At 47.7% G+C, this 27,661-nt stretch overlaps 1 protein-coding gene across 3 annotated transcripts; it reads left to right on the top strand.

Moving 5' to 3' along the window:
• CFAP298 (cilia and flagella associated protein 298) lies at positions 1–26,072 on the top strand. Of its 3 annotated transcripts, none has more exons than XM_063956442.1 (8): positions 12–157; positions 1,308–1,448; positions 6,963–7,130; positions 7,410–7,477; positions 7,765–7,923; positions 15,048–15,179; positions 16,435–16,530; positions 25,336–26,072. In XM_063956442.1, the coding sequence occupies exons 2-8, from the start codon at positions 1,310–1,312 to the stop codon at positions 25,444–25,446; spliced, it is 873 nt and encodes a 290-aa protein (XP_063812512.1). In that variant the 5' UTR covers positions 12–157; positions 1,308–1,309; the 3' UTR covers positions 25,447–26,072. The 3 variants fall into 3 exon arrangements, with proteins under 3 accessions (XP_063812513.1, XP_063812512.1, XP_063812511.1); XM_063956441.1 differs by having other exon boundaries at positions 13–157; positions 1,303–1,448; XM_063956443.1 differs by lacking the exons at positions 16,435–16,530; positions 25,336–26,072 and adding an exon at positions 16,278–16,400 and having other exon boundaries at positions 1–157; positions 1,303–1,448.
• Positions 26,073–27,661: the final 1,589 nt, after the last annotated feature.

Raw genomic sequence — 27,661 nt, 5'->3', positions numbered from 1 at the left:
GCTCTGGCCAGTCAACAGCCGTGGGCGGGGCTGGACGGAGCACTGTAACGTATGTGCTGCTGTTACCGGATGTTGGTTGAGGTCTCCTAGGAGACCGGTCCCGGAAGTGTACTGCAGTCTGTGTGTAGCAGCAGCAGCAGCAGCAGCAGAGGGAGAGGTAAGTATATAAACAGTCCCCTCCGCTCCTATACTACTAACATTATACTTACTGGCTGTCTCCAGGCTCACGTTGTCCATCCTCTGCGTGGAAACTGCAAGTCACAGGCTGCCATGCCAGTCACTCAAGGCTGGTGTTTCCAGCACAGAGGCTGGCAGGGCAAGCTGGAACTTGTAGTTCCATCAAATCTGGAGGGTCTCACGTTTCCACCATGGGTAGTCAACATGCACCCCTTCACCTGCTGTGGAACTACACAACCCAGCATGCCCTGCCACAGTTGTATTAGTAGGGTTTGCTAAAACCTGTAGCAGGGCATTCTGGGGTCTGTAGTTCAACAGCAGCTGGGTGTCACATGTTGTATACCTGAGTCTCTAACCTGTTCTGTATGACTCCTGTCGGGGAGCCTGATGGCTCTTTCTGTAATACACTTCTGCACCTCGCACAGACCCATACCCCAGAGTTATAGAAGTCTAGGTAAGCGGAGAGCGTGTCCTTGCTTTGAGGGCGTAGCGCACTGGGCTGGCTGGTCGGAGCCTATTGTTTAGGTGGGAATGTAGCATTTAGTGTCGCTTGCATTTGCATAAACCTAATACTGCTTAGAAGTGTCAGTACCGTCCTTGTGACGTGCACGCTGCCCATATACAGATGCTTGTGGCACTTTGTGGAGGCGCTCCTGACTCCACATTTCTGCATGTGTTAGGTTGTAGTAACCATAGAAACAAACTGCCCTAGTTCTCCCAGCCATCTCCCCTCCACCTGCTGTACAGGTGAGGGCTGTATACCTGACACCAGCATTGCAAGAGCTAATTATCATTAAGCAGTTTCTATAATCTGATGGCATATTTACTGCACAGTAGATGTCACTATTTATGTCTGTGTATAGGGGAAATCTACAGAATGGCATGCTATATTCTTAATCGTACGCAGCAATCACTATTTCAGCGCCTATGGACGCTGACAGTGGGCGTCTCCATCCGTACACGTTCGGATGTACACCAGGGAAGAGTTTTGTAATGGTATTTGCATAAAGTCGCAGATGCGACTATGGCCGACTCAGAAACAACCCCACACTGTGCTGACACGTGGTTTCATTTAGTATCCTCATTATACAGAGATTGTATAAACTGGAACACTTATTTCCCCAGCGCAGAAATGGTGCGCTTACACGTGAAACACGGCGATGACAGCCAGTTCTTGTTCGATACGACCGTCAGCGTTCCTGTGGAGGACCTGGTGAAGCAAGTGGCAGCCATTTATAACGGGAGGCTTAAAGTGAATCGGATATGTGCAGGTGAAAAGGGCTGCAGAGCATTTCATGTGTGTTTGGTGAGAAGGGCTGCAAAACGTTACTTGTGTTTGTTTGATAAGGAGGGCTGCGGAGTGCTACATGTGTGTGTTTGTTGAGACGGGCTGCGGAGAGTTACATGTGTGTTTGGTGAGAAGGGCTGTAGAGAGTTACGTGTGTGTTTGGTGAGAAGGGCTGTAGAGAGTTACGTGTGTGTGTTTGGTGAGAAGGGCTGTAGAGAGTTACGTGTGTGTTTGGTGAGAAGGGCTGTAGAGAGTTACGTGTGTGTTTGGTGAGAAGGGCTGTAGAGAGTTACGTGTGTGTTTGGTGAGAAGGGCTGTAGAGAGTTACGTGTGTGTTTGGTGAGAAGGGCTGTAGAGAGTTACATGTGTGTTTGGTGAGAAGGGCTGTAGAGAGTTACGTGTGTGTGTTTGGTGAGAAGGGCTGTAGAGAGTTACATGTGTGTTTGGTGAGAAGGGCTGTAGAGAGTTACGTGTGTGTTTGGTGAGAAGGGCTGTAGAGAGTTATGTGTGTGTGTTTGGTGAGAAGGGCTGTAGAGAGTTACGTGTGTGTGTTTGGTGAGAAGGGCTGTAGAGAGTTATGTGTGTGTGTTTGGTGAGAAGGGCTGTAGAGAGTTACGTGTGTGTTTGGTGAGAAGGGCTGTAGAGAGTTATGTGTGTGTGTTTGGTGAGAAGGGCTGTAGAGAGTTACGTGTGTGTTTGGTGAGAAGGGCTATAGAGAGTTACGTGTGTGTTTGGTGAGAAGGGCTGTAGAGAGTTACGTGTGTGTTTGGTGAGAAGGGCTGTAGAGAGTTACGTGTGTGTTTGGTGAGAAGGGCTGTAGAGAGTTACGTGTGTGTTTGGTGAGAAGGGCTGTAGAGAGTTACGTGTGTGTTTGGTGAGAAGGGCTGTAGAGAGTTACGTGTGTGTTTGGTGAGAAGGGCTGTAGAGAGTTATGTGTGTGTGTTTGGTGAGAAGGGCTGTAGAGAGTTACGTGTGTGTTTGGTGAGAAGGGCTGTAGAGAGTTATGTGTGTGTGTTTGGTGAGAAGGGCTGTAGAGAGTTACGTGTGTGTTTGGTGAGAAGGGCTATAGAGAGTTACGTGTGTGTTTGGTGAGAAGGGCTGTAGAGAGTTACGTGTGTGTTTGGTGAGAAGGGCTGTAGAGAGTTACGTGTGTGTTTGGTGAGAAGGGCTGTAGAGAGTTACGTGTGTGTTTGGTGAGAAGGGCTGTAGAGAGTTACGTGTGTGTTTGGTGAGAAGGGCTGTAGAGAGTTACGTGTGTGTTTGGTGAGAAGGGCTGTAGAGAGTTACGTGTGTGTTTGGTGAGAAGGGCTGTAGAGAGTTATGTGTGTGTGTTTGGTGAGAAGGGCTGTAGAGAGTTACGTGTGTGTTTGGAGAGAAGGGCTGTAGAGAGTTACGTCTGTGTTTGGTGAGAAGGGCTGTAGAGAGTTACGTGTGTGTTTGGTGAGAAGGGCTGTAGAGAGTTACGTGTGTGTTTGGTGAGAAGGGCTGTAGAGTGTTACGTGTGTGTTTGGTGAGAAGGGCTGTAGAGAGTTACGTGTGTGTTTGGTGAGAAGGGCTGTAGAGAGTTACGTCTGTGTTTGGTGAGAAGGGCTGTAGAGAGTTACGTGTGTGTTTGGTGAGAAGGGCTGTAGAGAGTTACGTGTGTGTGTTTGGTGAGAAGGGCTGTAGAGAGTTACGTGTGTGTTTGGTGAGAAGGGCTGTAGAGAGTTACGTGTGTGTGTTTGGTGAGAAGGGCTGTAGAGAGTTACGTGTGTGTTTGGTGAGAAGGGCTGTAGAGAGTTACGTGTGTGTTTGGTGAGAAGGGCTGTAGAGAGTTACGTGTGTGTGTTTGGTGAGAAGGGCTGTAGAGAGTTACGTGTGTGTTTGGTGAGAAGGGCTGTAGAGAGTTACGTGTGTGTGTTTGGTGAGAAGGGCTATAGAGAGTTACGTGTGTGTTTGGTGAGAAGGGCTGTAGAGAGTTACGTGTGTGTTTGGTGAGAAGGGCTGTAGAGAGTTACATGTGTGTTTGGTGAGAAGGGCTGTAGAGAGTTACTTGTGTGTGTTTGGTGAGAAGGGCTGTAGAGAGTTACGTGTGTGTGTTTGGTGAGAAGGGCTGTAGAGAGTTACGTGTGTGTTTGGTGAGAAGGGCTGTAGAGAGTTACGTGTGTGTGTTTGGTGAGAAGGGCTATAGAGAGTTACGTGTGTGTTTGGTGAGAAGGGCTGTAGAGAGTTACGTGTGTGTTTGGTGAGAAGGGCTGTAGAGAGTTACGTGTGTGTTTGGTGAGAAGGGCTGTAGAGAGTTACGTGTGTGTTTGGTGAGAAGAGCTGTAGAGAGTTACGTGTGTGTTTGGTGAGAAGGGCTGTAGAGAGTTACGTGTGTGTTTGGTGAGAAGGGCTGTAGAGAGTTACGTGTGTGTTTGGTGAGAAGGGCTGTAGAGAGTTACGTGTGTGTTTGGTGAGAAGGGCTGTAGAGAGTTATGTGTGTGTGTTTGGTGAGAAGGGCTGTAGAGTTACGTGTGTGTTTGGTGAGAAGGGCTGTAGAGAGTTATGTGTGTGTGTTTGGTGAGAAGGGCTGTAGAGAGTTACGTGTGTGTTTGGTGAGAAGGGCTGTAGAGAGTTACGTGTGTGTTTGGTGAGAAGGGCTGTAGAGAGTTACGTGTGTGTTTGGTGAGAAGGGCTGTAGAGAGTTACGTGTGTGTTTGGTGAGAAGGGCTGTAGAGAGTTACGTCTGTGTTTGGTGAGAAGGGCTGTAGAGAGTTACGTCTGTGTTTGGTGAGAAGGGCTGTAGAGAGTTACGTGTGTGTTTGGTGAGAAGGGCTGTAGAGAGTTACGTGTGTGTTTGGTGAGAAGGGCTGTAGAGCGTTACGTGTGTGTGTTTGGTGAGAAGGGCTGTAGAGAGTTACGTGTGTGTGTTTGGTGAGAAGGGCTGTAGAGAGTTACGTGTGTGTGTTTGGTGAGAAGGGCTGTAGAGAGTTACGTGTGTGTTTGGTGAGAAGGGCTGTAGAGAGTTACGTGTGTGTTTGGTGAGAAGGGCTGTAGAGAGTTACGTGTGTGTTTGGTGAGAAGGGCTGTAGAGCGTTACGTGTGTGTGTTTGGTGAGAAGGGCTGTAGAGAGTTACGTGTGTGTGTTTGGTGAGAAGGGCTGTAGAGAGTTACGTGTGTGTTTGGTGAGAAGGGCTATAGAGAGTTACGTGTGTGTTTGGTGAGAAGGGCTGTAGAGAGTTACGTGTGTGTTTGGTGAGAAGGGCTGTAGAGAGTTACGTGTGTGTTTGGTGAGAAGGGCTGTAGAGAGTTACGTGTGTGTTTGGTGAGAAGGGCTGTAGAGAGTTATGTGTGTGTGTTTGGTGAGAAGGGCTGTAGAGAGTTACGTGTGTGTTTGGTGAGAAGGGCTGTAGAGAGTTACGTGTGTGTTTGGTGAGAAGGGCTGTAGAGAGTTACGTGTGTGTTTGGTGAGAAGGGCTGTAGAGAGTTACGTGTGTGTTTGGTGAGAAGGGCTGTAGAGAGTTACGTGTGTGTTTGGTGAGAAGGGCTGTAGAGAGTTATGTGTGTGTGTTTGGTGAGAAGGGCTGTAGAGTTACGTGTGTGTTTGGTGAGAAGGGCTGTAGAGAGTTATGTGTGTGTGTTTGGTGAGAAGGGCTGTAGAGAGTTACGTGTGTGTTTGGTGAGAAGGGCTGTAGAGAGTTACGTGTGTGTTTGGTGAGAAGGGCTGTAGAGAGTTACGTGTGTGTTTGGTGAGAAGGGCTGTAGAGAGTTACGTGTGTGTTTGGTGAGAAGGGCTGTAGAGAGTTACGTGTGTGTTTGGTGAGAAGGGCTGTAGAGAGTTACGTCTGTGTTTGGTGAGAAGGGCTGTAGAGAGTTACGTCTGTGTTTGGTGAGAAGGGCTGTAGAGAGTTACGTCTGTGTTTGGTGAGAAGGGCTGTAGAGCGTTACGTGTGTGTGTTTGGTGAGAAGGGCTGTAGAGAGTTACGTCTGTGTTTGGTGAGAAGGGCTGTAGAGAGTTGTGTGTGTGTGTTTGGTGAGAAGGGCTGTAGAGAGTTACGTGTGTGTTTGGTGAGAAGGGCTATAGAGAGTTACGTGTGTGTTTGGTGAGAAGGGCTGTAGAGAGTTACGTGTGTGTTTGGTGAGAAGGGCTGTAGAGAGTTACGTGTGTGTTTGGTGAGAAGGGCTGTAGAGAGTTACGTGTGTGTTTGGTGAGAAGGGCTGTAGAGAGTTATGTGTGTGTGTTTGGTGAGAAGGGCTGTAGAGTTACGTGTGTGTTTGGTGAGAAGGGCTGTAGAGAGTTATGTGTGTGTGTTTGGTGAGAAGGGCTGTAGAGAGTTACGTGTGTGTTTGGTGAGAAGGGCTGTAGAGAGTTACGTGTGTGTTTGGTGAGAAGGGCTGTAGAGAGTTACGTGTGTGTTTGGTGAGAAGGGCTGTAGAGAGTTACGTGTGTGTGTTTGGTGAGAAGGGCTGTAGAGAGTTACGTGTGTGTGTTTGGTGAGAAGGGCTGTAGAGAGTTACGTGTGTGTTTGGTGAGAAGGGCTGTAGAGAGTTACGTGTGTGTTTGGTGAGAAGGGCTGTAGAGAGTTACGTGTGTGTTTGGTGAGAAGGGCTGTAGAGAGTTACGTGTGTGTTTGGTGAGAAGGGCTGTAGAGAGTTACGTGTGTGTTTGGTGAGAAGGGCTGTAGAGAGTTATGTGTGTGTGTTTGGTGAGAAGGGCTGTAGAGTTACGTGTGTGTTTGGTGAGAAGGGCTGTAGAGAGTTATGTGTGTGTGTTTGGTGAGAAGGGCTGTAGAGAGTTATGTGTGTGTGTTTGGTGAGAAGGGCTGTAGAGAGTTACGTGTGTGTTTGGTGAGAAGGGCTGTAGAGAGTTACGTGTGTGTGTTTGGTGAGAAGGGCTGTAGAGAGTTACGTGTGTGTGTTTGGTGAGAAGGGCTGTAGAGAGTTACGTGTGTGTTTGGTGAGAAGGGCTGTAGAGAGTTACGTGTGTGTTTGGTGAGAAGGGCTGTAGAGAGTTACGTGTGTGTTTGGTGAGAAGGGCTGTAGAGAGTTACGTGTGTGTGTTTGGTGAGAAGGGCTGTAGAGAGTTACGTGTGTGTGTTTGGTGAGAAGGGCTGTAGAGAGTTACGTGTGTGTGTTTGGTGAGAAGGGCTGTAGAGAGTTACGTGTGTGTGTTTGGTGAGAAGGGCTGTAGAGAGTTACGTGTGTGTGTGTTTGGTGAGAAGGGCTGTAGAGAGTTACGTGTGTGTTTATACTAGTTACTAGTATAGTGGGAGTTCCTTTCCCATCGTCTCTCTCAGAGAATACAAAATAAATTGTAAAACTGTAATTGGCAAACAGTCTAATAAAATGACGTGTATGAATATATAGAGATGTTTCTGGGGTTGCCCTGTGCACCTAACCGAGTGCGATCTGCTGCTTTGCTGTCGCTTTGTACGTTTAACATTGTCCTGTATGGATGAAGCGAGGTGACATTTGTGACGCTGTCTGTAACCGATATCTCATTGACATATCTGTATCCTGTTGTCACCATTTGTAGAGATGGAGGAGCTGGCAGAGCACGGCATCACAATGCCCCCCAATATGCAGGGACTGACGGACGAGCAGATTCAGGAGCTGAAACTGAAGGACGAATGGGAGGCAAAGTGTGAGCCCAGTGGAGGAAGTGGATTCAAAAAGGATGAGATCGGAAGGCGAAACGGACGTGGTAATTATCTAGCGGGGTTACACGAGTCTATACTTCATTACATAGTGATATGCCACATAGCACATACTGACGACCAGGGTGACTTGTTTCCTACGGTACTGCTTGTAACGCTGGTTATCCCTCGCTCTCTATGATAGGAGCTCTCTTCCTGGGAAAACCAGGAATAGTTTTACATTTCTGCCTATAGAACAATTTATAGGGTGTTTTTTTTTTTGTCTTTTTTTTTTTATTTTTTAAAAATATATATTAAAGAGTATTTAATTATTATTTTTTTTGCAGCACCAAATGAGAATATGAAGAAAGTTCTGCAAAAAACAATGGAAGAGGCAAAAGCTCTGTTATCAAAGGTATAATGGCTTTACTTCACTTTGCTTGTTGCCGTTCTGTGCAATACAGGCCACGTGTTCTGCTACACTTCCACCGGATACAGTGTGTGATATGGCACTGCATAAATGACCGCGTCCCGGCCGTAGCAGACACAGGGATATTTCCTAGGATGATTTGTACACGGCAGATCTGCCTGAGCTCCCGTGATGCCAGGTCCCATTGATTTACTCCTAAATGATGCAGCATCCACTGTCTGTAGTCATCAGATGACACAATGTTTCTCAATATCTTCTGGATTTTTGTCTAGAAACAAGCTGAGGCCAATGTTTGTGTAACGATGGACATGGTGAAAGACGCCTTGGACCAGCTGAGAGGTGCTGTAATGATTGTATACCCCATGGGGCTGCCTCCTCATGACCCCATCCGGATGGAGTTTGAAAACAATGAGGACCTCTCCGGAACTCAGGTATGTGTCAGTGTAAAGGACACCAGGGTTCTGCCCCTGACCAGTGGCTGTTCTCCTGTGTCTCATGCAGCAATCTTTGCATTCCGACAGTGTTCAGCGGAAGTGGTGTTACATGTGAAACTTTTTTACTATTTTTGTTTGAAATTTTGTTGTTTTTGGAACCTAATTACAGACATAATCAGTGACACTCTACTGCTGTTTACTTTAACTAGAATATAACCCAGAATAATGGCTTCTGGTGTAGAATCTTCAAATACCATTCAAAAATGATAGATTCCAGAAATATTTCCTCGCCTTATTGCAGCTCCTTCTGTACCATCCTGGGTGGCTGGGATCTGGCTCCTGGGTACTGTGATATGCTGAGTGTACCTCGGTGCCAGAGGAATTCAGAGTTTCCCAAGCTGCCTGTATGGAGGTACACACTGCTAGGCTCAGGCGCGCTGACGTCTCAGTGAGACCGTATGTCAGTGAGGGAAGAGATGCGGCTGCTGATCAGATATTGGGGGTCATTCAAACCCGATCGCACGCTAGCTTTTTTTGCAGCGTTGCGATCGGATCTGAACTGCGTATGCACTGGCGCATCGGGCAACGGGGATCGCCGGACAGCGACAGATCTAACGAAGAAAGCGATCGCAAGAAGTTTGACAGGAAGAGGCCGTTTGTGGGTGTCAACTGACCGTTTTTAAGGAGTGTCCGGGCGAACGCAGGCATGTCCAGCCGTTTCAAGGGAGGGTTCCCGACGTCGGCTCCAGGCTGGATCGTCGCAGCGGCTGAGTAAGTCCTGAGCTGTGCAGAGACTGTGCAGACTTTTGTTTGTGCAGCTCTCTGCACAAGCGATCGCACCCCTGCACACCGTTTACCCCCTCCCCTGTAGGCGGCAACTACCTGATCGCAGCACTGCAAAAAAAAAACGCCTGCATGCGATCAGGTCTGAATCACCCCCATTGTCCCTTCTGCTGGATGTATTAGATGTAGCTGATCTGGCCTGCACTTTTGTTTCCCTGTGTTGTACTTGGATTGATTTCCAGACTGTGATATTGTCTTCCCCAAACTTGATATTAGTCTGACTGCTCTTTCTGAAGTTCAAACGTTCATGTCTGGACTGTGTTTACCCTGTTTAAACATCTGTTCTAGTAAATTAGAATCTGGGGTGATTTAATATGTCACATAATGCAGACACCTAGGTGTTGTTAGCAGCAGTCACCACCAGAGGGCAGAACGTCCTCTACATTTAGTTTTGTTAGGAGGATAGACTCATGGGGATTGATGTCCCACGTTGTGTATATAAATGAGTACTCTCCACTCACTAGGTAGTGCTGCACGGCCTATCTGTGCCCTGATCTCTTCTGCTCTGGGAGGTTTGTCCACTGTGTCTTCGGCCTGTGAGTTAAGCAGTAATGGGACCAAGAGGCAAAGAGTATTTCCCTTACGTCCTAGAGGATGCTGGGGACTCCGTAAGGACCATGGTGTATAGACGGGCTCTGCAGGAGACATGGGCACTATAAAGAACTTTTAGTATGGGTGTGCACTGGCTCCTCCCTCTATGCCCCTCCTCCAGACCTCAGTTAGATTTTGTGCCCAGAGGAGATAGGGTGCATTACAGAGGAGCTCTCCAGAGTTTCTCTGAAAAATAATTTTGTTAGGTTTTTTATTTTCAGGGAGCACTGCTGGCAACAGGCTCCCTGCATCGTGGGACTGAGGAGAGAGAAGCAGACCTACTTAAATGATAGGCTCTGCTTCTTAGGTTACTGGACACCATTAGCTCCAGAGGGAGTTGGAACGCAGGTCTCACCCCGCCGTTCGTCCCAGAGCCGCGCCGCCGTCCTCCTCGCAGAGCCGGAAGATAGAAGCCGGGTGAGTATAAGAAGAAAAGAAGACTTCAAGGCAGCAGAAGACTTCAGATCTTCACTGAGGTAAGCGCGCAGCGGTAACGCTGCGCGCCATTGCTCCCACACGCTACACACACAGAACGGGCACTGATGGGTGCAGGGGGCAGGGGGGGCGCCCTGGGCAGTAATAAACCTCTGGTCTGGCAAAAACGGGTACATTAGGCTGCGGAGGCAGTAAATGAAGAGATCCCCCGCCATTTTTTGTATATTGAAGCGGGACCAAAGCCCGCCGCTGGAGGGGGCGGAGCTTGATCCCTCAGCACTAACAGCGCTATTTTCTCCACAGAACGCTGCAGAGAAGCTGGCTTTCCAGACTCTCCCCTGCTGAACTTGTTTAAGGCGCAGTGAGTGTATAACATTGATTATATATATATATATATATATATATATATATATATATATATATAAAAAGCGCTATCTGGGTTATTCCAGTGTCAGTTTGGCGCTGGGTGTGTGCTAGCATACTCTCTCTCTGTCTCCCCAAAGGGCCTTGTTGGGGAATTATCCCCTTATAGATATATCCCTGTGTGTGTGGGGGTGTCGGTACGTGTGTGTCGGCATGTCTGAAGCGGAAGGCTCGTCCAAGGAGGAGGTGGAGCAGATGTGTGGTGTGTCTCCGTCGGCAACGCCGACTCATGATTGGATGGACATGTGGCATATGTTAAATGTGAGTGTGGCCTCATTACATAAAAGACTGGACAAAGCAGAGTCCAGGGAGAAAGCAGAGAGTCAATCCACGGATTGGACTGGGTCACAGGGCCCTTCTGGGTCTCAAAAACGTCCCCTATCCCAAATAGTGGACACTGGTACCGACACGGATTCTGACTCCAGTGTCGACTACGATGATGCAAAATTACACCCAAGGGTGGCAAAAAGTATTCAGTGTGTGATTATTGCAATAAAAGATATTTGAAAAAGCTTGGGAAACTCCAGATAAAAAACTGCAGATTCCCAAAAGGGTTCTTATGGCGTATCCTTTCCCTGCACAGGACAGGGTACGTTGGGAATCCTCTCCCAAGGTGGACAAGGCTTTAACGCACCTGTCCAAGAAGGTGGCGATGCCATCTCCGAACACGGCAGCCCTCAAGGATCCTGCTGATCGCAGACAGGAGACTACTTTAAAGTCTATTTATGCGCATACGGGTGCTTTGCTCAGACCGGCAATAGCATCGGCGTGGGTATGTAGCGCAGTTGCAGCATGGACAGATACCTTGTCAACTGACCTTGTTACCCTAGACAGGGATGCCATTTTATTAACCTTAGCCCACATTAAAGACGCAGTCTTATATATGAGGGACGCACAAAGAGACGTTGGGCTGCTGGGTTCCAGAGCCAATGCCATGGCTATTTCTGCGAGACGAGCTCTATGGACCCGCCAATGGACGGGTGATGCAGCCTCGAAGAAGCATATGGAGGTGTTACCTTACAAGGGTGAAGTGTTGTTTGGGGAGGGGCTCGCGGACCTGGTTGCCACAGCTACCGCGGGTAAATCTGCCTTTTTACCTTTTGTCCCCCAACAGCAACAGAAAACACAGTATCAGATGCAGTCCTTTCGGTCGCATAAATCAAAAAGAGGTCGGGGCTCCTCCTTCCTTGCCAGAGGTAAGGGTAGAGGAAAGAGAACACCTGCTTCGGCTAGTTCCCAGGAGCAGGAGTCCTCCCCGGCTTCTACAAAATCCACCGCATGACGCTGGGGCTCCCCTAAGGGAGTCCGCACCAGTGCGGGCGCGCCTTCTACTTTTCAGCCAGATCTGGGTTCTTTCAGACGTGGATCCTTGGGTAATGGAAATTGTTTCCCAAGGCTACAAGCTGGAATTCATAGAGGTGCCCCCTCGCCGATTTTTCAAGTCGGCCTTGCCAGCTTCACCCTCGGAGAGGGAAGTAGTGTTAGCTGCGATTCAAAAGCTGTGTCAACAGCAAGTGATTGTCAGGGTTCCCCTGGTCCAACAGGGAAAAGGGAATTATTCAACCCTGTTTGTGGTCCCGAAGCCGGATGGTTCGGTCAGACCCATTTTAAATCTAAAATCCCTAAACCTGTACCTGAAAAAGTTACAATTCAAGATGGAATCGCTCCGAGCTGTGATAAACAGCCTGGAAGGGGGGGATTTGATGGTGTCACTGGACATAAAGGATGCATACCTTCATGTCCCAATATACCACTCTCATCAGGAGTACCTGAGATTCGCTGTACAGGACTGTCATTACCAGTTTCAGACGTTGCCGTTTGGGCTTTCCACGGCCCCGAGGATTTTCACCAAGGTATTGGCAGAGATGATGGTGCTCCTGCGCAGGCAGGGAGTCACAATTATCCCATACTTGGACGATCTCCTGATAAAGGCGAGATCGAGAGACCAGTTGCTGAAGAGCGTGTCGCCCTCCCTAAAAGTGCTGCAACAGCACGGTTGGATTCTGAATCTGCCAAAGTCACAATTGGTTCCAACGACTCGGCTATAATTCCTAGGCATGATTCTGGACACGGAACAAAAAAGGGTTTTTCTCCCATTGGAAAAAGCCCAGTATCTCCAGAACATGGTCAGAGACCTGCTAAAACCAAAAAGAGTGTCTGTTCATCAATGCACTTGAGTTCTGGGGAAAATGGTGGCAGCCTACGAGGCCATCCCCTTCGGCAGGTTTCATGCGAGGACGTTTCAGTGGGACCTTCTGGACAAGTGGTCCGGGTCCCATCTACAAATACATCAGAAAATAACCCTGTCCCCCAAGGCCAGGGTGTCTCTCCTGTGGTGGCTGCAGAGTGCTCACCTTCTAGAGGGTCGCAGATTCGGCATTCAAGACTGGGTTCTGGTGACCACGGACGCGAGCCTCCGAGGATGGGGAGCAGTCACACAAGGAAGAAATTTTCAGGGACTATGGTCAAGCCAGGAGGCTTGTCTACACATCAACATACTGGAATTGAGGGCCATATACAACGGCCTACGACTAGCGGAGAATCTTCTTCGCGACCTACCGATTCTGATTCAATCAGACAACGTCACAGCCGTGGCCCATGTAAACCGCCAAGGCGGGACAAGGAGCAGAGTGGCGATGGCGGAAGCCGCCAGGATTCTTCGCTGGGCGGAAAATCACGTAAGCTCTCTGTCAGCTGTCTTCATTCCGGGAGTGGACAACTGGGAATCAGACTTCCTCAGCAGACACGATCTCCATCCGGGAGAGTGGGGACTTCATCAAGAAGTTTTTGCAGAGATAACAAGTCTTTGGGGAATTCCTCAAATAGATATGATGGCGTCACGCCTCAACAAAAAGCTTTGGAGGTATTGTGCCAGGTCTCGGGACCCTCAGGCAGTAGCAGTAGACGCCCTGGTGACACCATGGGTGTTTCAGTCGGTCTATATATTTCCTCCTCTTCCTCTCATCTCAAAAATATTGAGGGTCATAAGACAAAGAAGAGTGCAGACAATACTCATTGTCCCAGATTGGCCTCGTAGGGCCTGGTATTCGGATCTTCAGGAAATGCTCACAGAAGATCCGTGGCCTCTTCCTCTCAGGGAGGACCTGTTACAGCAGGGGCCCTGCGTGTTCCAAGACTTACCGCGGTTACGTTTGACGGCATGGCGGTTGAACACCGAATCCTAGCTGGGATGGGTATTCCGGAGGAAGTTATCCCTACTCTGATAAAGGCTAGGAAGGAGGTGACGGCGAAACATTATCACCATATCTGGAGTAAGTATGTATCTTGGTGTGAAGCCAAGAATGCTCCTACGGAAGATTTCCATCTGCCCAGTTTCTCCACTTTCCACAGACAGGAGTGGATATGGGTCTGAAGTTAGGCTCCATTAAGGTACAGATTTCGGCCCTATCTATATTCTTTCAGAGGGATTTGGCTTCTCTCCCAGAAGTTCAGACGTTTGTGAAGGGAGTGCTGCACATCCAGCCCCCCTTTGTGCCCTCAGTGGCACCGTGGGACCTTAACGTGGTGTTAAGTTTCCTGAAATCTCACTGGTTTGAACCTCTTCAAACAGTGGAATTAAAATTTCTCACGTGGAAGGTGGTCATGTTATTGGCGTTGGCATCTGCAAGGCGGGTGTCCGAATTGGCGGCCTTGTCCCACAAGAGCCCCTATTTGATTTTCCATGTGGATAGAGCAGAGTTGAGGACACGTCCTCAATTTTTGCCTAAGGTGGTTTCTTCATTTCATATGAACCAACCTATTGTGGTGCCTGTGGCTACGGGGGACTGGGAGGACTCCAAGTCCCTGGATGTAGTCAGGGCCTTAAAGATTTATGTAGTCAGGACGGCTAGGGTGAAACACAGAGGCTTTGTTTGTCCTGTATGCAGCCAACAAGGTTGGCGCTCCTGCTTCTAAGCAGACTATTGCTCGCTGGATCTGTGACACAATTCAGCAGGCTCATTCGACGGCTGGATTGCCGGTACCAAATTCGGTAAAGGCCCATTCCGCTAGGAAGGTGGGCTCTTCTTGGGCGGCTGCCCGAGGCGTCTCGGCATTACAGCTTGGCCGAGCAGCTACTTGGTCGGGTTCAAACACTTTTGCTAAATTCTACAAGTTTGATACCCTGGCTGATGAGGACCTTGCGTTTGCTCAGTCGGTGCTGCAGAGTCATCCGCACTCTCCCGCCCGGTTGGGAGCTTTGGTATAATCCCCATGGTCCTTACGGAGTCCCCAGCATCCTCTAGGACGTAAGAGAAAATAAGATTTTAAACCTACCGGTAAATCTTTTTCTCCTAGTCCGTAGAGGATGCTGGGCGCCCGTCCCAGTGCGGACAATTTCTGCAAGGCTTGTATATAGTTGTTGCTTACATAAGGGTTATGTTACAGTTGTGATCAGTCTCTGGCTGATGCTGTTTGTTCATGCTGTTAACTGGTTGCGTGTATTCCAGGTTATATGGTATGATTGGTGTGGGCTGGTATGAATCTTGCCCTTAGATTAACAAAATCCTTTCCTCATATTGTCCATCTCCTCTGGGAACAGTTCTCTAACTGAGGTCTGGAGGAGGGGCATAGAGGGAGGAGCCAGTGCACACCCATACTAAAAGTTCTTTATAGTGCCCATGTCTCCTGCGGAGCCTGTCTATACTCCATGGTTCCTACGGAGTCCCCAGCATCCTCTACGGACTAGGAGAAAAAGATTTACCCGGTAGGTTTAAAATCTTATTTTATATGTCCCTCACCGTATGGTGTATAATCTGCACTGACAGGCACAGGAACTGTATGGCACGCTTATTTTGTGTCCCTTATTCTTCTTATGCTATTTATTTCAGGCCGGGCAGATGGTCATTGAGGAACCCGAAGCCCAGCTGTGGTGGGCTGGAAAGGAACTCATGAGAAAGCAGAAACTCGGAGACTACGTCGGCAAAAACGAGAAAACGAAAATCATTGTGAAGATCCAAAAGGTGACACTGACCTTCTAGATCAGGGGTGGGGAACCTCAGGCCCGCGGGCCGTATAAGACCCACAAAGCCACTTGATCCGGCCTTCCCAGGCTCACCTAACCAAGGGAGATGCCGGGCGCCCGCTGAGATTTTGTTACTAGCGGGCGCCCGGCTTCTTCCCCTCAGCGGCAGCCAGAGGTAGGAGCTCACTCCTGAGCTCCGGCTTCCGGCTCTGGCAGTGTGCGCGTGTGCCTGTGCGGTGCTATGGGAGATGTCATGACGTCTCTCCCATAGTTCTGAGTAGCGGGCAGCCAGGCAGAGGGCAAGGGTCCGGAAGCAGGAGCGGGGCTGGTGAGTATTGTGTTTGTTCTTTCTTTTAATGTGTGTGTGTGTGTGTGTGTAAGCGGCGCTACTAGGGGTTATATCTAATGGGGGCATATCTACTGGAGGCTGGCTAATTTTTAAGTTGATAATTTTTGTATGGCCCCTGAAGGATTTTGTACATATCCAAATGGCCCTTGGTAAAAAAAAAGGTTCCCCACCCCTGTTCTAGATCCTTGCCTAGAAATGTATTAGTTCTAGACTGTAGTCTACATTACCAGGGAGTTTGGTCCAGGACAGGCATCAGATTGTCATTATGCATCAGGCAGAAATCTCTGTCTGGCTAAATTGGCAACTACCCCTCTGAGGGCTCATTTCCCTTTCGCAGTATATGCAGCAATATGTAAAAGGTGAAAGTTTATGGAACTGTTTAGTAACTGTGTAATTGTCCATGTACCAGATGAGGGACATCTTCTGTTCCGTCTGATGAGCCCATGCCTTGTCCTGTGCCCAGGTGGGACAGCCTGGGGACTCCAGCACAGTCCATAGGGGTCTATTCATGAAGCAGTGAAAACTGTGGAGAATTGAGCCAGTGGAGAAGAACCAATCAGCATTGAAGTAACATCTATAATTTGCATACTATAAAATCATACAGAGCAGCTGATTGGTTGCCCTGGGCAACTTCTTCACTGGCTCACTTCACTCTTTTCACTGCTTCATGAATAGACTCCTTAATCTCTATTTTATAACACAGATTATATGGTGACTGTAGCATCTCTCTGTGTCACACCCACCTAGAGGGGACACGGAGCCCGGGAGCCGGTGGTATCTGAGGCGCCCATTCCTTGTACTGTACCCAGCTGGTCAGTCTGGTCTCCATCACAGCCCATAACCTCTATTCTATAACACGGATTATACGATGACTGTAATATCTCTCTGTGTCACACCCATCTAGAGGGGACACGGAGCCCCAGCCCGGGAGCCGGTGGTATCTGAGGAGGAGCAGAAGAAAATGATGATGTATTACCACAGGCGGCAGGAAGAACTTAAGGTGACCTGTTCCCTGCTATTGGCTACTTTGTATTTCTGTAAAGGGACATGGGACAAATGTAACAAGGAATTTGGTCCTTAAGGCAGTAATATTGTGTATGTGTACTTGGGGCACACAGGACACTCAATAAGTCAATCATATAGAAAAGGAAAACAAGTGTAACACGGAAAATAAAAATTAGGTTTGAGGTATCTAAACTGGCCTCTCATCCACTCACAGTTTGCACCAGGGTTTAAATACTTACCAGTCTTGTCCCTAGACATAGGCACATACGCATATTTTAGGTGTCCATCTTGGCCGCAATTTGCATCAATACTCCCACGATACACCCCATTACCTTACTTTAGCTGCATGAGCATGCCTCCTCCAACTCCTGGCCCAGCCCCCTTGTTGTAGGGAGTGACAAGCATGACGGAGAGACGCACCTGCTACTAACACAAGGACTCGCATGACGGAGAGACGCACATGCTACTAACACAAGGTCTTGCATGACTGAGAGACGCGCATGCTACTAACACAAGGACTCGCATGACGGAGAGACGCACCTGCTACTTACACAAGGACTCGCATGACGGAGAGACGCACCTGCTACTAACACAAGGACTCGCATGACGGAGAGAAGTACATGCTGCTAACACAAGGACTCGCATGACAGAGAGACGCGCATGCTACTAACACAAGGACTCGCATAACAGAAAGACGTGCATGCTACTAACACAAGGAATCGCATGACGGAGAGACGCGCATGCTACTAACACAAGGACTCGCATAACAGAAAGACGTGCATGCTACTAACACAAGGAATCGCATGACGGAGAGATGCGCATGCTACTAACACAAGGTCTCGCATGACGGAGAGACGCGCATGCTACTAACACAAGGACTCGCATGACGGAGAGACGCGCATGCTACTAACACAAGGTCTGGCATGACTGAGAGATGCGCATGCTACTAACACAAGGTCTCGCATGACGGAGAGACGCACATGCTACTAACACAAGGACTCGCATAACAGAAAGACGTGCATGCTACCAACACAAGGACTCGCATGACGGAAAGATGCGTATGCTACTAACACAAGGACTCGCATAACAGAAAGACGTGCATGCTACCAACACAAGGACTCGCATGACGGAGTGACGCGCATGCTACTAACACAAGGAATCGCATGACGGAGTGACGCGCATGCTACTAACACAAGGATTCGCATGACGGAGACACGCACATGCTACTAATACAAGGAATTGCATGACGGAGTGACACACATGCTACTAATACAAGGAATTGCATGACGGAGTGACGCGCATGCTACTAACACAAGGAATCGCATGACGGAGAGACGCGCATGCTACTAACACAAGGACTCGCATAACAGAAAGACGTGCATGCTACTTACACAAGGAATCGCATAACAGAAAGATGTGCATGCTACTAACACAAGGACTCGCATGATGGAGAGACGCGCATGCTACTAACACAAGGACTCGCATGACTGAGAGACGCACATGCTACTAACACAAGGTCTCGCATGACGGAGAGATGCGCATGCTACTAACACAAGGACTCGCATAACAGAAAGACGTGCATGCTACTAACACAAGTACTCGCATGACTGAGAGATGCGCATGCTACTAACACAAGGACTCGCATAACAGAAAGACGTGCATGCTACTAACACAAGGAATCGCATGACGGAGTGACGCACATGCTACTAACACAAGGACTCGCATGATGGAGAGACGCACATGCTACTAACACAAGTACTCGCATGACGGAGAGACGCGCATGCTACTAACACAAGGAATCGCATGACAGAGAGATGCGCATGCTACTAACACAAGGACTCGCATGACGGAGAGACGCACATGCTACTAACACAAGGTCTTGCATGACTGAGAGACGCGCATGCTACTAGCACAAGGACTCGCATGACGGAGAGACGCACCTGCTACTAACACAAGGACTCGCATGACGGAGAGAAGTACATGCTGCTAACACAAGGACTCGCATGACAGAGAGACGCGCATGCTACTAACACAAGGACTCGCATAACAGAAAGACGTGCATGCTACTAACACAAGGAATCGCATGACGGAGAGACGCACATGCTACTAACACAAGGTCTTGCATGACTGAGAGACGCGCATGCTACTAACACAAGGACTCGCATGACGGAGAGACGCACATGCTACTAACATAAGGTCTTGCATGACTGAGAGACGCGCATGCTACTAACACAAGGACTCGCATGACGGAGAGACGCACCTGCTACTAACACAAGGACTCGCATGACGGAGAGATGCGCATGCTACTAACACAAGGACTCGCATAACAGAAAGACGTGCATGCTACTAACACAAGGAATCGCATGACGGAGAGATGCGCATGCTACTAACACAAGGTCTCGCATGACGGAGAGACGCGCATGCTACTAACACAAGGACTCGCATGACGGAGAGACGCGCATGCTACTAACACAAGGTCTGGCATGACTGAGAGATGCGCATGCTACTAACACAAGGTCTGGCATGACTGAGAGATGCGCATGCTACTAACACAAGGTCTCGCATGACGGAGAGACGCACATGCTACTAACACAAGGACTCGCATAACAGAAAGACGTGCATGCTACTAACACAAGGACTCGCATGACGGAGAGACGCGCATGCTACTAACACAAGGTCTGGCATGACTGAGAGATGCGCATGCTACTAACACAAGGTCTCGCATGACGGAAAGACGCACATGCTACTAACACAAGGACTCGCATAACAGAAAGACGTGCATGCTACTAACACAAGGACTCGCATGACGGAAAGATGCGTATGCTACTAACACAAGGACTCGCATAACAGAAAGACGTGCATGCTACTAACACAAGGACTCGCATGACGGAGTGACGCGCATGCTAGTAACACAAGGATTCGCATGACGGAGACACGCACATGCTACTAATACAAGGAATTGCATGACGGAGTGACGCGCATGCTACTAACACAAGGAATCGCATGACGGAGAGACGCGCATGCTACTAACACAAGGACTCGCATAACAGAAAGACGTGCATGCTACTTACACAAGGAATCGCATAACAGAAAGATGTGCATGCTACTAACACAAGGACTCGCATGATGGAGAGACGCGCATGCTACTAACACAAGGACTCGCATGACTGAGAGACGCACATGCTACTAACACAAGGTCTCGCATGACGGAGAGATGCGCATGCTACTAACACAAGGACTCGCATAACAGAAAGACGTGCATGCTACTAACACAAGTACTCGCATGACTGAGAGATGCGCATGCTACTAACACAAGGACTCGCATAACAGAAAGACGTGCATGCTACTAACACAAGGAATCGCATGACGGAGTGACGCACATGCTACTAACACAAGGACTCGCATGATGGAGAGACGCACATGCTACTAACACAAGTACTCGCATGACGGAGAGACGCGCATGCTACTAACACAAGGAATCGCATGACAGAGAGATGCGCATGCTACTAACACAAGGACTCGCATGACGGAGAGACGCACATGCTACTAACACAAGGTCTTGCATGACTGAGAGACGCGCATGCTACTAGCACAAGGACTCGCATGACGGAGAGACGCACCTGCTACTAACACAAGGACTCGCATGACGGAGAGAAGTACATGCTGCTAACACAAGGACTCGCATGACAGAGAGACGCGCATGCTACTAACACAAGGACTCGCATAACAGAAAGACGTGCATGCTACTAACACAAGGAATCGCATGACGGAGAGACGCACATGCTACTAACACAAGGTCTTGCATGACTGAGAGACGCGCATGCTACTAACACAAGGACTCGCATGACGGAGAGACGCACATGCTACTAACACAAGGTCTTGCATGACTGAGAGACGCGCATGCTACTAACACAAGGAATCGCATGACGGAGAGACGCGCATGCTACTAACACAAGGAATTGCATGACGGAGTGACGCGCATGCTACTAACACAAGGAATCGCATGACGGAGAGACGCGCATGCTACTAACACAAGGACTCGCATAACAGAAAGACGTGCATGCTACTTACACAAGGAATCGCATAACAGAAAGATGTGCATGCTACTAACACAAGGACTCGCATGATGGAGAGACGCACATGCTACTAACACAAGGTCTCGCATGACGGAGAGATGCGCATGCTACTAACACAAGGACTCGCATAACAGAAAGACGTGCATGCTACTAACACAAGGTCTTGCATGACTGAGAGACGCGCATGCTACTAACACAAGGACTCGCATGACAGAGAGACTCACATGCTACTAACACAAGGTCTTGCATGACTGAGAGACGCGCATGCTACTAACGCAAGGACTCGCATGACGGAGAGACGCACCTGCTACTAACACAAGGACTCGCATGACGGAGAGATGCGCATGCTACTAACACAAGGACTCGCATAACAGAAAGACGTGCATGCTACTAACACAAGGAATCGCATGACGGAGAGATGCGCATGCTACTAACACAAGGTCTCGCATGACGGAGAGACGCGCATGCTACTAACACAAGGACTCGCATGACGGAGAGACGCGCATGCTACTAACACAAGGTCTGGCATGACTGAGAGATGCGCATGCTACTAACACAAGGTCTCGCATGACGGAGAGACGCACATGCTACTAACACAAGGACTCGCATAACAGAAAGACGTGCATGCTACTAACACAAGGACTCGCATGACGGAAAGATGTGTATGCTACTAACACAAGGACTCGCATAACAGAAAGACGTGCATGCTACCAACACAAGGACTCGCATGACGGAGTGACGCGCATGCTACTAACACAAGGAATCGCATGACGGAGTGACGCGCATGCTACTAACACAAGGATTCGCATGACGGAGAGATGCGCATGCTACTAACACAAGGACTCGCATAACAGAAAGACGTGCATGCTACTAACACAAGGAATCGCATGACGGAGAGACGCGCATGCTACTAACACAAGGACTCGCATGACGGAGAGACGCACATGCTACTAACACAAGGTCTTGCATGACTGAGAGACGCGCATGCTACTAACACAAGGACTCGCATGACGGAGAGACGCACATGCTACTAACACAAGGTCTTGCATGACTGAGAGACGCGCATGCTACTAACACAAGGACTCGCATGACGGAGAGACGCACCTGCTACTAACACAAGGACTCGCATAACAGAAAGACGTGCATGCTACTAACACAAGGAATCGCATGACGGAGAGATGCGCATGCTACTAACACAAGGTCTCGCATGACGGAGAGACGCGCATGCTACTAACACAAGGACTCGCATAACAGAAAGACGTGCATGCTACTAACACAAGGACTCGCATGACGGAGAGACGCGCATGCTACTAACACAAGGTCTCGCATGACGGAGAGACGCACATGCTACTAACACAAGGACTCGCATAACAGAAAGACGTGCATGCTACCAACACAAGGACTCGCATGACGGAGTGACGCGCATGCTACTAACACAAGGAATCGCATGACGGAGTGACGCGCATGCTACTAACACAAGGATTCGCATGACGGAGACACGCACATGCTACTAATACAAGGAATTGCATGACGGAGTGACGCGCATGCTACTAACACAAGGAATCGCATGACGGAGAGACGCGCATGCTACTAACACAAGGACTCGCATAACAGAAAGACGTGCATGCTACTAACACAAGGATTCGCATGACGGAGACACGCACATGCTACTAATACAAGGAATTGCATGACTGAGTGACGCGCATGCTACTAACACAAGGAATCGCATGACGGAGAGACGCGCATGCTACTAACACAAGGACTCGCATAACAGAAAGACGTGCATGCTACTTACACAAGGAATCGCATAACAGAAAGATGTGCATGCTACTAACACAAGGACTCGCATGATGGAGAGACGCACATGCTACTAACACAAGGTCTCGCATGACGGAGAGATGCGCATGCTACTAACACAAGGACTCGCATAACAGAAAGACGTGCATGCTACTAACACAAGTACTCGCATGACGGAGAGATGCGCATGCTACTAACACAAGGACTCGCATAACAGAAAGACGTGCATGCTACTAACACAAGGACTCGCATGATGGAGAGACGCACAAGCTACTAACACAAGTACTCGCATGACGGAGAGACGCGCATGCTACTAACACAAGGAATCGCATGACAGAGAGATGCGCATGCTACTAACACAAAGGGGGAATTCAATCGATATCTCCAGCCAGCTCCCGTATAAAGTGCCGGGAGATCGCAGGGGTGACATTCAATTGATGCCCGTTATCGCGTCATTTGCGCTCATTAGTGTGGGTTTAGTTGGATAAAGCCATGATCGCAAGAAGTTCGCCCAAACGGGTCCCTTCACACATTTCAGCTTGCCAGCACAGGGGAGCTGCAAGCTGAAATGTGTCTCCCCGCAACTTAGCACACCCAAACGGTGCAACAATTGACTTGCTCCATTAGGCGAGAACTAGTGGCGGCCGCTGTGAGAAACAAATGAATTCCCCCCCCAATGACTTACATCATGGGGAAATGCACGTGCTACTAACACAAAGACACACATCACAGAGAGACGCACATGCACACTAACACAATGACTCACATCATGGGGAAACGCATGTGCTACTAACACAAAGACACACATCACAGAGAGACGCACATGCACACTAACACAATGGGTGGTATTTAAATGATATATCACACCTAATCTCCTTTCTAAAGTGATCCCCGCTATTGCGCATATCGTGCTTATAGTAATCAGGTTTAGCTGCGTAAAGGGTTGGGTGCCCTCGCTATCCCGGGGGTAGTGAGCTGAAATTATTATACCACACCCGTCAGCAGAAACAGAACTGCTGTGGAAGGGAGTGAAAAGAATTGATTACCACCCAATGACTCACATCATGGGGAGATGCACGTGCTACTAACACAAAGACACACATCATAGAGAGACGCACACTAACACAATGACTCACATCATGGGGATATGCACGTGCTACTAACACAAAGACTCACATCCTAGAGAGACGCACACTAACACAATGACTCACATCATGGGGCGATGCACGTGCTACTAACACAAAGACACACATCACAGAGAGACGCACACTAACACAATGACTCGCATCATTGGGAGATGCACGTGCTACTAACACAAAGACACACATCACAGAGAGACGCACACTAACACAGTGACTCACATCATGGGGAGATGCACGTGCTACTAACACAAAGACACACATCACAGAGAGACGCACACTAACACAATGACTCACATCATGGGGAGATGCACGTGCTACTAACACAGACACACATCACAGAGAGACGCACACTAACACAGTGACTCACATCATGGGGAGATGCACGTGCTACTAACACAAAGACACACATCACAGAGAGACGCACACTAACACAATGACTCACATCATGGGGAGATGCACGTGCTACTAACACAGACACACATCACAGAGAGACGCACACTAACACAGTGACTCACATCATGGGGAGATGCACGTGCTACTAACACAAAGACACACATCACAGAGAGACGCACACTAACACAATGACTCACATCATGGGGAGATGCACGTGCTACTAACACAGACACACATCATAGAGAGACGCACACTAACACAATGACTCACATCATGGGGAAATGCACGTGGTACTAACACAAAGACACACATCATAGAGAGACGCACACTAACACAATGACTCGCATCATTGGGAGATGCACGTGCTACTAACACAAAGACACACATCATAGAGAGACGCACATGCACACTAACACAGTGACTCACATCATGGGGAGATGCACGTGCTACTAACACAAAGACACACATCACAGAGAGACGCACATGCACACTAACACAATGACTCACATCATGGGGAGATGCATGTGCTACTAACACAAAGACACACATCACAGAGAGACGCACACTAACACAATGACTCACATGGGGAGATGCACGTGCTACTAACACAGACACACATCACAGAGAGACGCACATGCACACTAACAATTGAGACTCCCATCGAGGAGAGACGCACATGCACGCTAACACAAAGACTCAGTCCAAAAGTAGCTGCATCTTGCGTTTATCTCCATCTCATAATGCGGCCTATTATAGCTACCCAGCCACCTTATTGCGGAATCCCAGAGACGTGAGCTGGAACAAAACCTCTAAGACCATATGCACCCATTACCTGAAGTCATTTATTCAGGGTGATACATCTTCCCATCTTCAGTCATACTCTTCCCAGGTCTTGTGAGATCTACTCCAGAGTTATCTGGTAGGATCTCCTATATAAGCAGTCGCTAACCATGCCTGAGAAAGGCATAAGCCAGACAGGTGGTGTCATACAGCGCCTGGGAGCCTGACCAGATCCCCCGCCTCCACATAGTTTACTAATAATAAATTAATGAAAAAAGTGGAGTTTCCATAGCAATCGATTCGTTTGTGGCTATGATTTTATAGAAAGTACTTGATAATGATAACTAGAATCTGATTGGTTGTTATAGGGAACACATCTCTTAGGTTTCTCTAGTTACTGTTGAGAAGGACAGAGGTGATTAAACTGCACATTTATCAAGTCACTGGTCATCGAGATGCAGCAAACAGAGAAGTAACACCGGCTTGATCTGTTTGGCTTCTCCCACCGGTATGCTTAGGGTGCATAGAGAACCAATGGCCATCAAGTTGAATTCTGCTTTCCCCTCATGGTGGATGGAGCCTAACCTCAGACTGTATTGTTCTGTGTTACAGAAACTGGAAGAGGATGAGGATGCATCATACATGAACGCAGACTGGGCGGACAGCAGCTCTTTAAAAAGGCAGTTTCAGGGTGTAAAAGATATAAAATGGAGACCAAGATGAGAAAGTTGTTTTATCATCTGCAAGTGTTTGGACTCTTAATACATTGTTCATTTGTCTTATCCTTCCCTTATAATATATGAATAAATTATCTTTTGCCTATAATGTGGTATACCTGTGCTCATTGCTCTCTGGAGCACTCAGGTTATGTCCTAGTATTCACTAGAACTAGAATGGTTCATTATATGTAAGACTGCTCTCTACTGACCCCTACCTGTCAATATCCAGCAGCTCATCCATCATATCTGCCACTGGGTCTCTCTATAAATCATACAGACAGCACTGTATGAGAACCCTCACTATTATAGTCTTGTCTTTCTTTTTTTTTTTTAAATATGTTTATTAGGTAAGATACACTTGTATTTTTTTAACACACACGTTATATACAATATCGAAATAGTGACAGCAGTATCCATAACATTTTCAATCTAAGAATATGTAGGAATGTACAGCATTATATCCATATACAGGTTGAGTATCCCATATCCAAATATTCCGAAATACGGAATATTCCGAGATACGGACTTTTTTGAGTGAGAGTGAGATAGTGAAAACTTTGTTTTTGATAGCTCAATGTACACAAACTATGTTTAATACACAAAGTTATTAAAAATATTGTATTAAATGACCTTCAGGCTGTGTGTATAATGTGTATATGGAACATAAATGAATTGTGTGACTGTAGACACACTTTGTTTAATGCACAAAATTATAAAAAAAATATTGGCTAAAATGACCTTCAGGCTGTGTGTATAAGGTGTATATGTAACATAAATGCATTCTGTGCTTAGATTTAGGTCCCATCACCATGATATCTCATTATGGTATGCAATTATTCCAAAATACGGAAAAATCCCATATCCAAAATACCTCTGGTCCCAAGCATTTTGGATAAGGGAGACTCGACCTGTACAAGCAATCACGTATATTATTAAGGAGACGATGTTTAAATGAGATCCCTATATTGTCTATCATATATCTGGTGTTGATCAACCCAAAGTGACATCAACAATGTATTTATGCCAATTTAAGTGGATGTTCTTGAAAGCAACAAAGTTGTGAATAGAAGGGTGGTGATCCTCTTGTGAGTATCTCTGTGTTGTACCATGTAGTAAGTTTGACTATTTTTCGCATGCTATCACATATTGGTTGTGGTAGAGTTACTACATAGGGTAGCCATATTTCAAAGAACTTGGAAGAGTTGGATTCCGCTCTGAGAGAGCATTCAATCCAGTCCATTTGATATAGATGCGTCAGTCTAGGAAATAAAAGGGTTATGGGTATAGGGGTTTTGTGTATCCATTGAGATAGTATGGTCTTCTTTGAAGCTGCTGCTATCCTAGCTAATAGCAATTTATTGCCTGTGGATAATGTATTATGATCAGAGTCATATTGATTCCAGAAGACCCAAAGTAGAATTGGTGTGATAGGTATATTTAAAATTGTTGTAATGTAGTTACATACATCTTTCCAAAATAGTTGTATTATAGGGCATGACCAAAGGCAATGAATGATGTCTGCATCAGGTGAAGAGCATTTGAAGCAGTTGGAGTTATCAGAGATGCCTGTGAGGTATCTGAGACGAGGAGTATAATATGCCCTGTGTAAAATTTTTAAATGCATTTCAGCATAGGAGGAGGATACTAAATATTTATTAAGTAACAAGTGCCAGCGTATTATGGTCTGTAAGGGGATATCAGGTAGAGTGGTCGACCATTTAGCCAGGCCTGTGGTTTGATCATCTAAGTCAATCTGGCGTCTGGTGTGTGCATAGATAATGGAAGTAGGATAGTTAGACTGAGGGTTTAAGCGTATTTGAGTATCCAAGGGAAAGTTATAATCTACTGGTCGTAGGCGTGTTATCAATTGTGTTGCAAAGCTGCGGATTTGAAAGTATGCGAACAGTGGAATGTGTAAGTTCGGGAATTTATGTTTGAATTGTGATAGGGTGAGTACTTCAGTACAAGTAACATTTAGGAATTGGTACACTAGTCGTAAACCTTGAGAGTACCAAGTCTTGATAATTACATCTGTGTCTCCGCCTTGAAAGTTTGGGTTATGTAGGAGTGGTTGGAATAGGGAGCAGGTGGTTGTTAGTCCTTTGCGCTTTCGAAGTTGTTGCCATGCTTTATACGGAGCGAGTAGCAAGGGGTTCGAGTGGATGTATGTCAGCGTGGAGGGGTCTGGGAAGTGTAACATAGTAGACAAAGTACCATAG

The sequence above is a fragment of the Pseudophryne corroboree genome, chromosome 2 (genome assembly GCF_028390025.1).
Source record: "Pseudophryne corroboree isolate aPseCor3 chromosome 2, aPseCor3.hap2, whole genome shotgun sequence".
NCBI classification, from domain to species: domain Eukaryota; kingdom Metazoa; phylum Chordata; class Amphibia; order Anura; family Myobatrachidae; genus Pseudophryne; species Pseudophryne corroboree.
Note: the sequence above shows the minus strand (reverse complement) of the source record. Positions and strands in the feature narration are given on the sequence as shown.

Excerpts from the sequence above, each read along its gene's own strand:
- CFAP298 (XM_063956442.1), top strand. The coding sequence starts at position 1,310 with ATGGTGCGCTTACACGTGAAACACGGCGATGACAGCCAGTTCTTGTTC. Across the intron at positions 7,478-7,764 it reads CAAAAGCTCTGTTATCAAAG|AAACAAGCTGAGGCCAATGT; the intron begins GTATAATGGCTT and ends ATTTTTGTCTAG. Across the intron at positions 7,924-15,047 it reads AGGACCTCTCCGGAACTCAG|GCCGGGCAGATGGTCATTGA; the intron begins GTATGTGTCAGT and ends TATTTATTTCAG.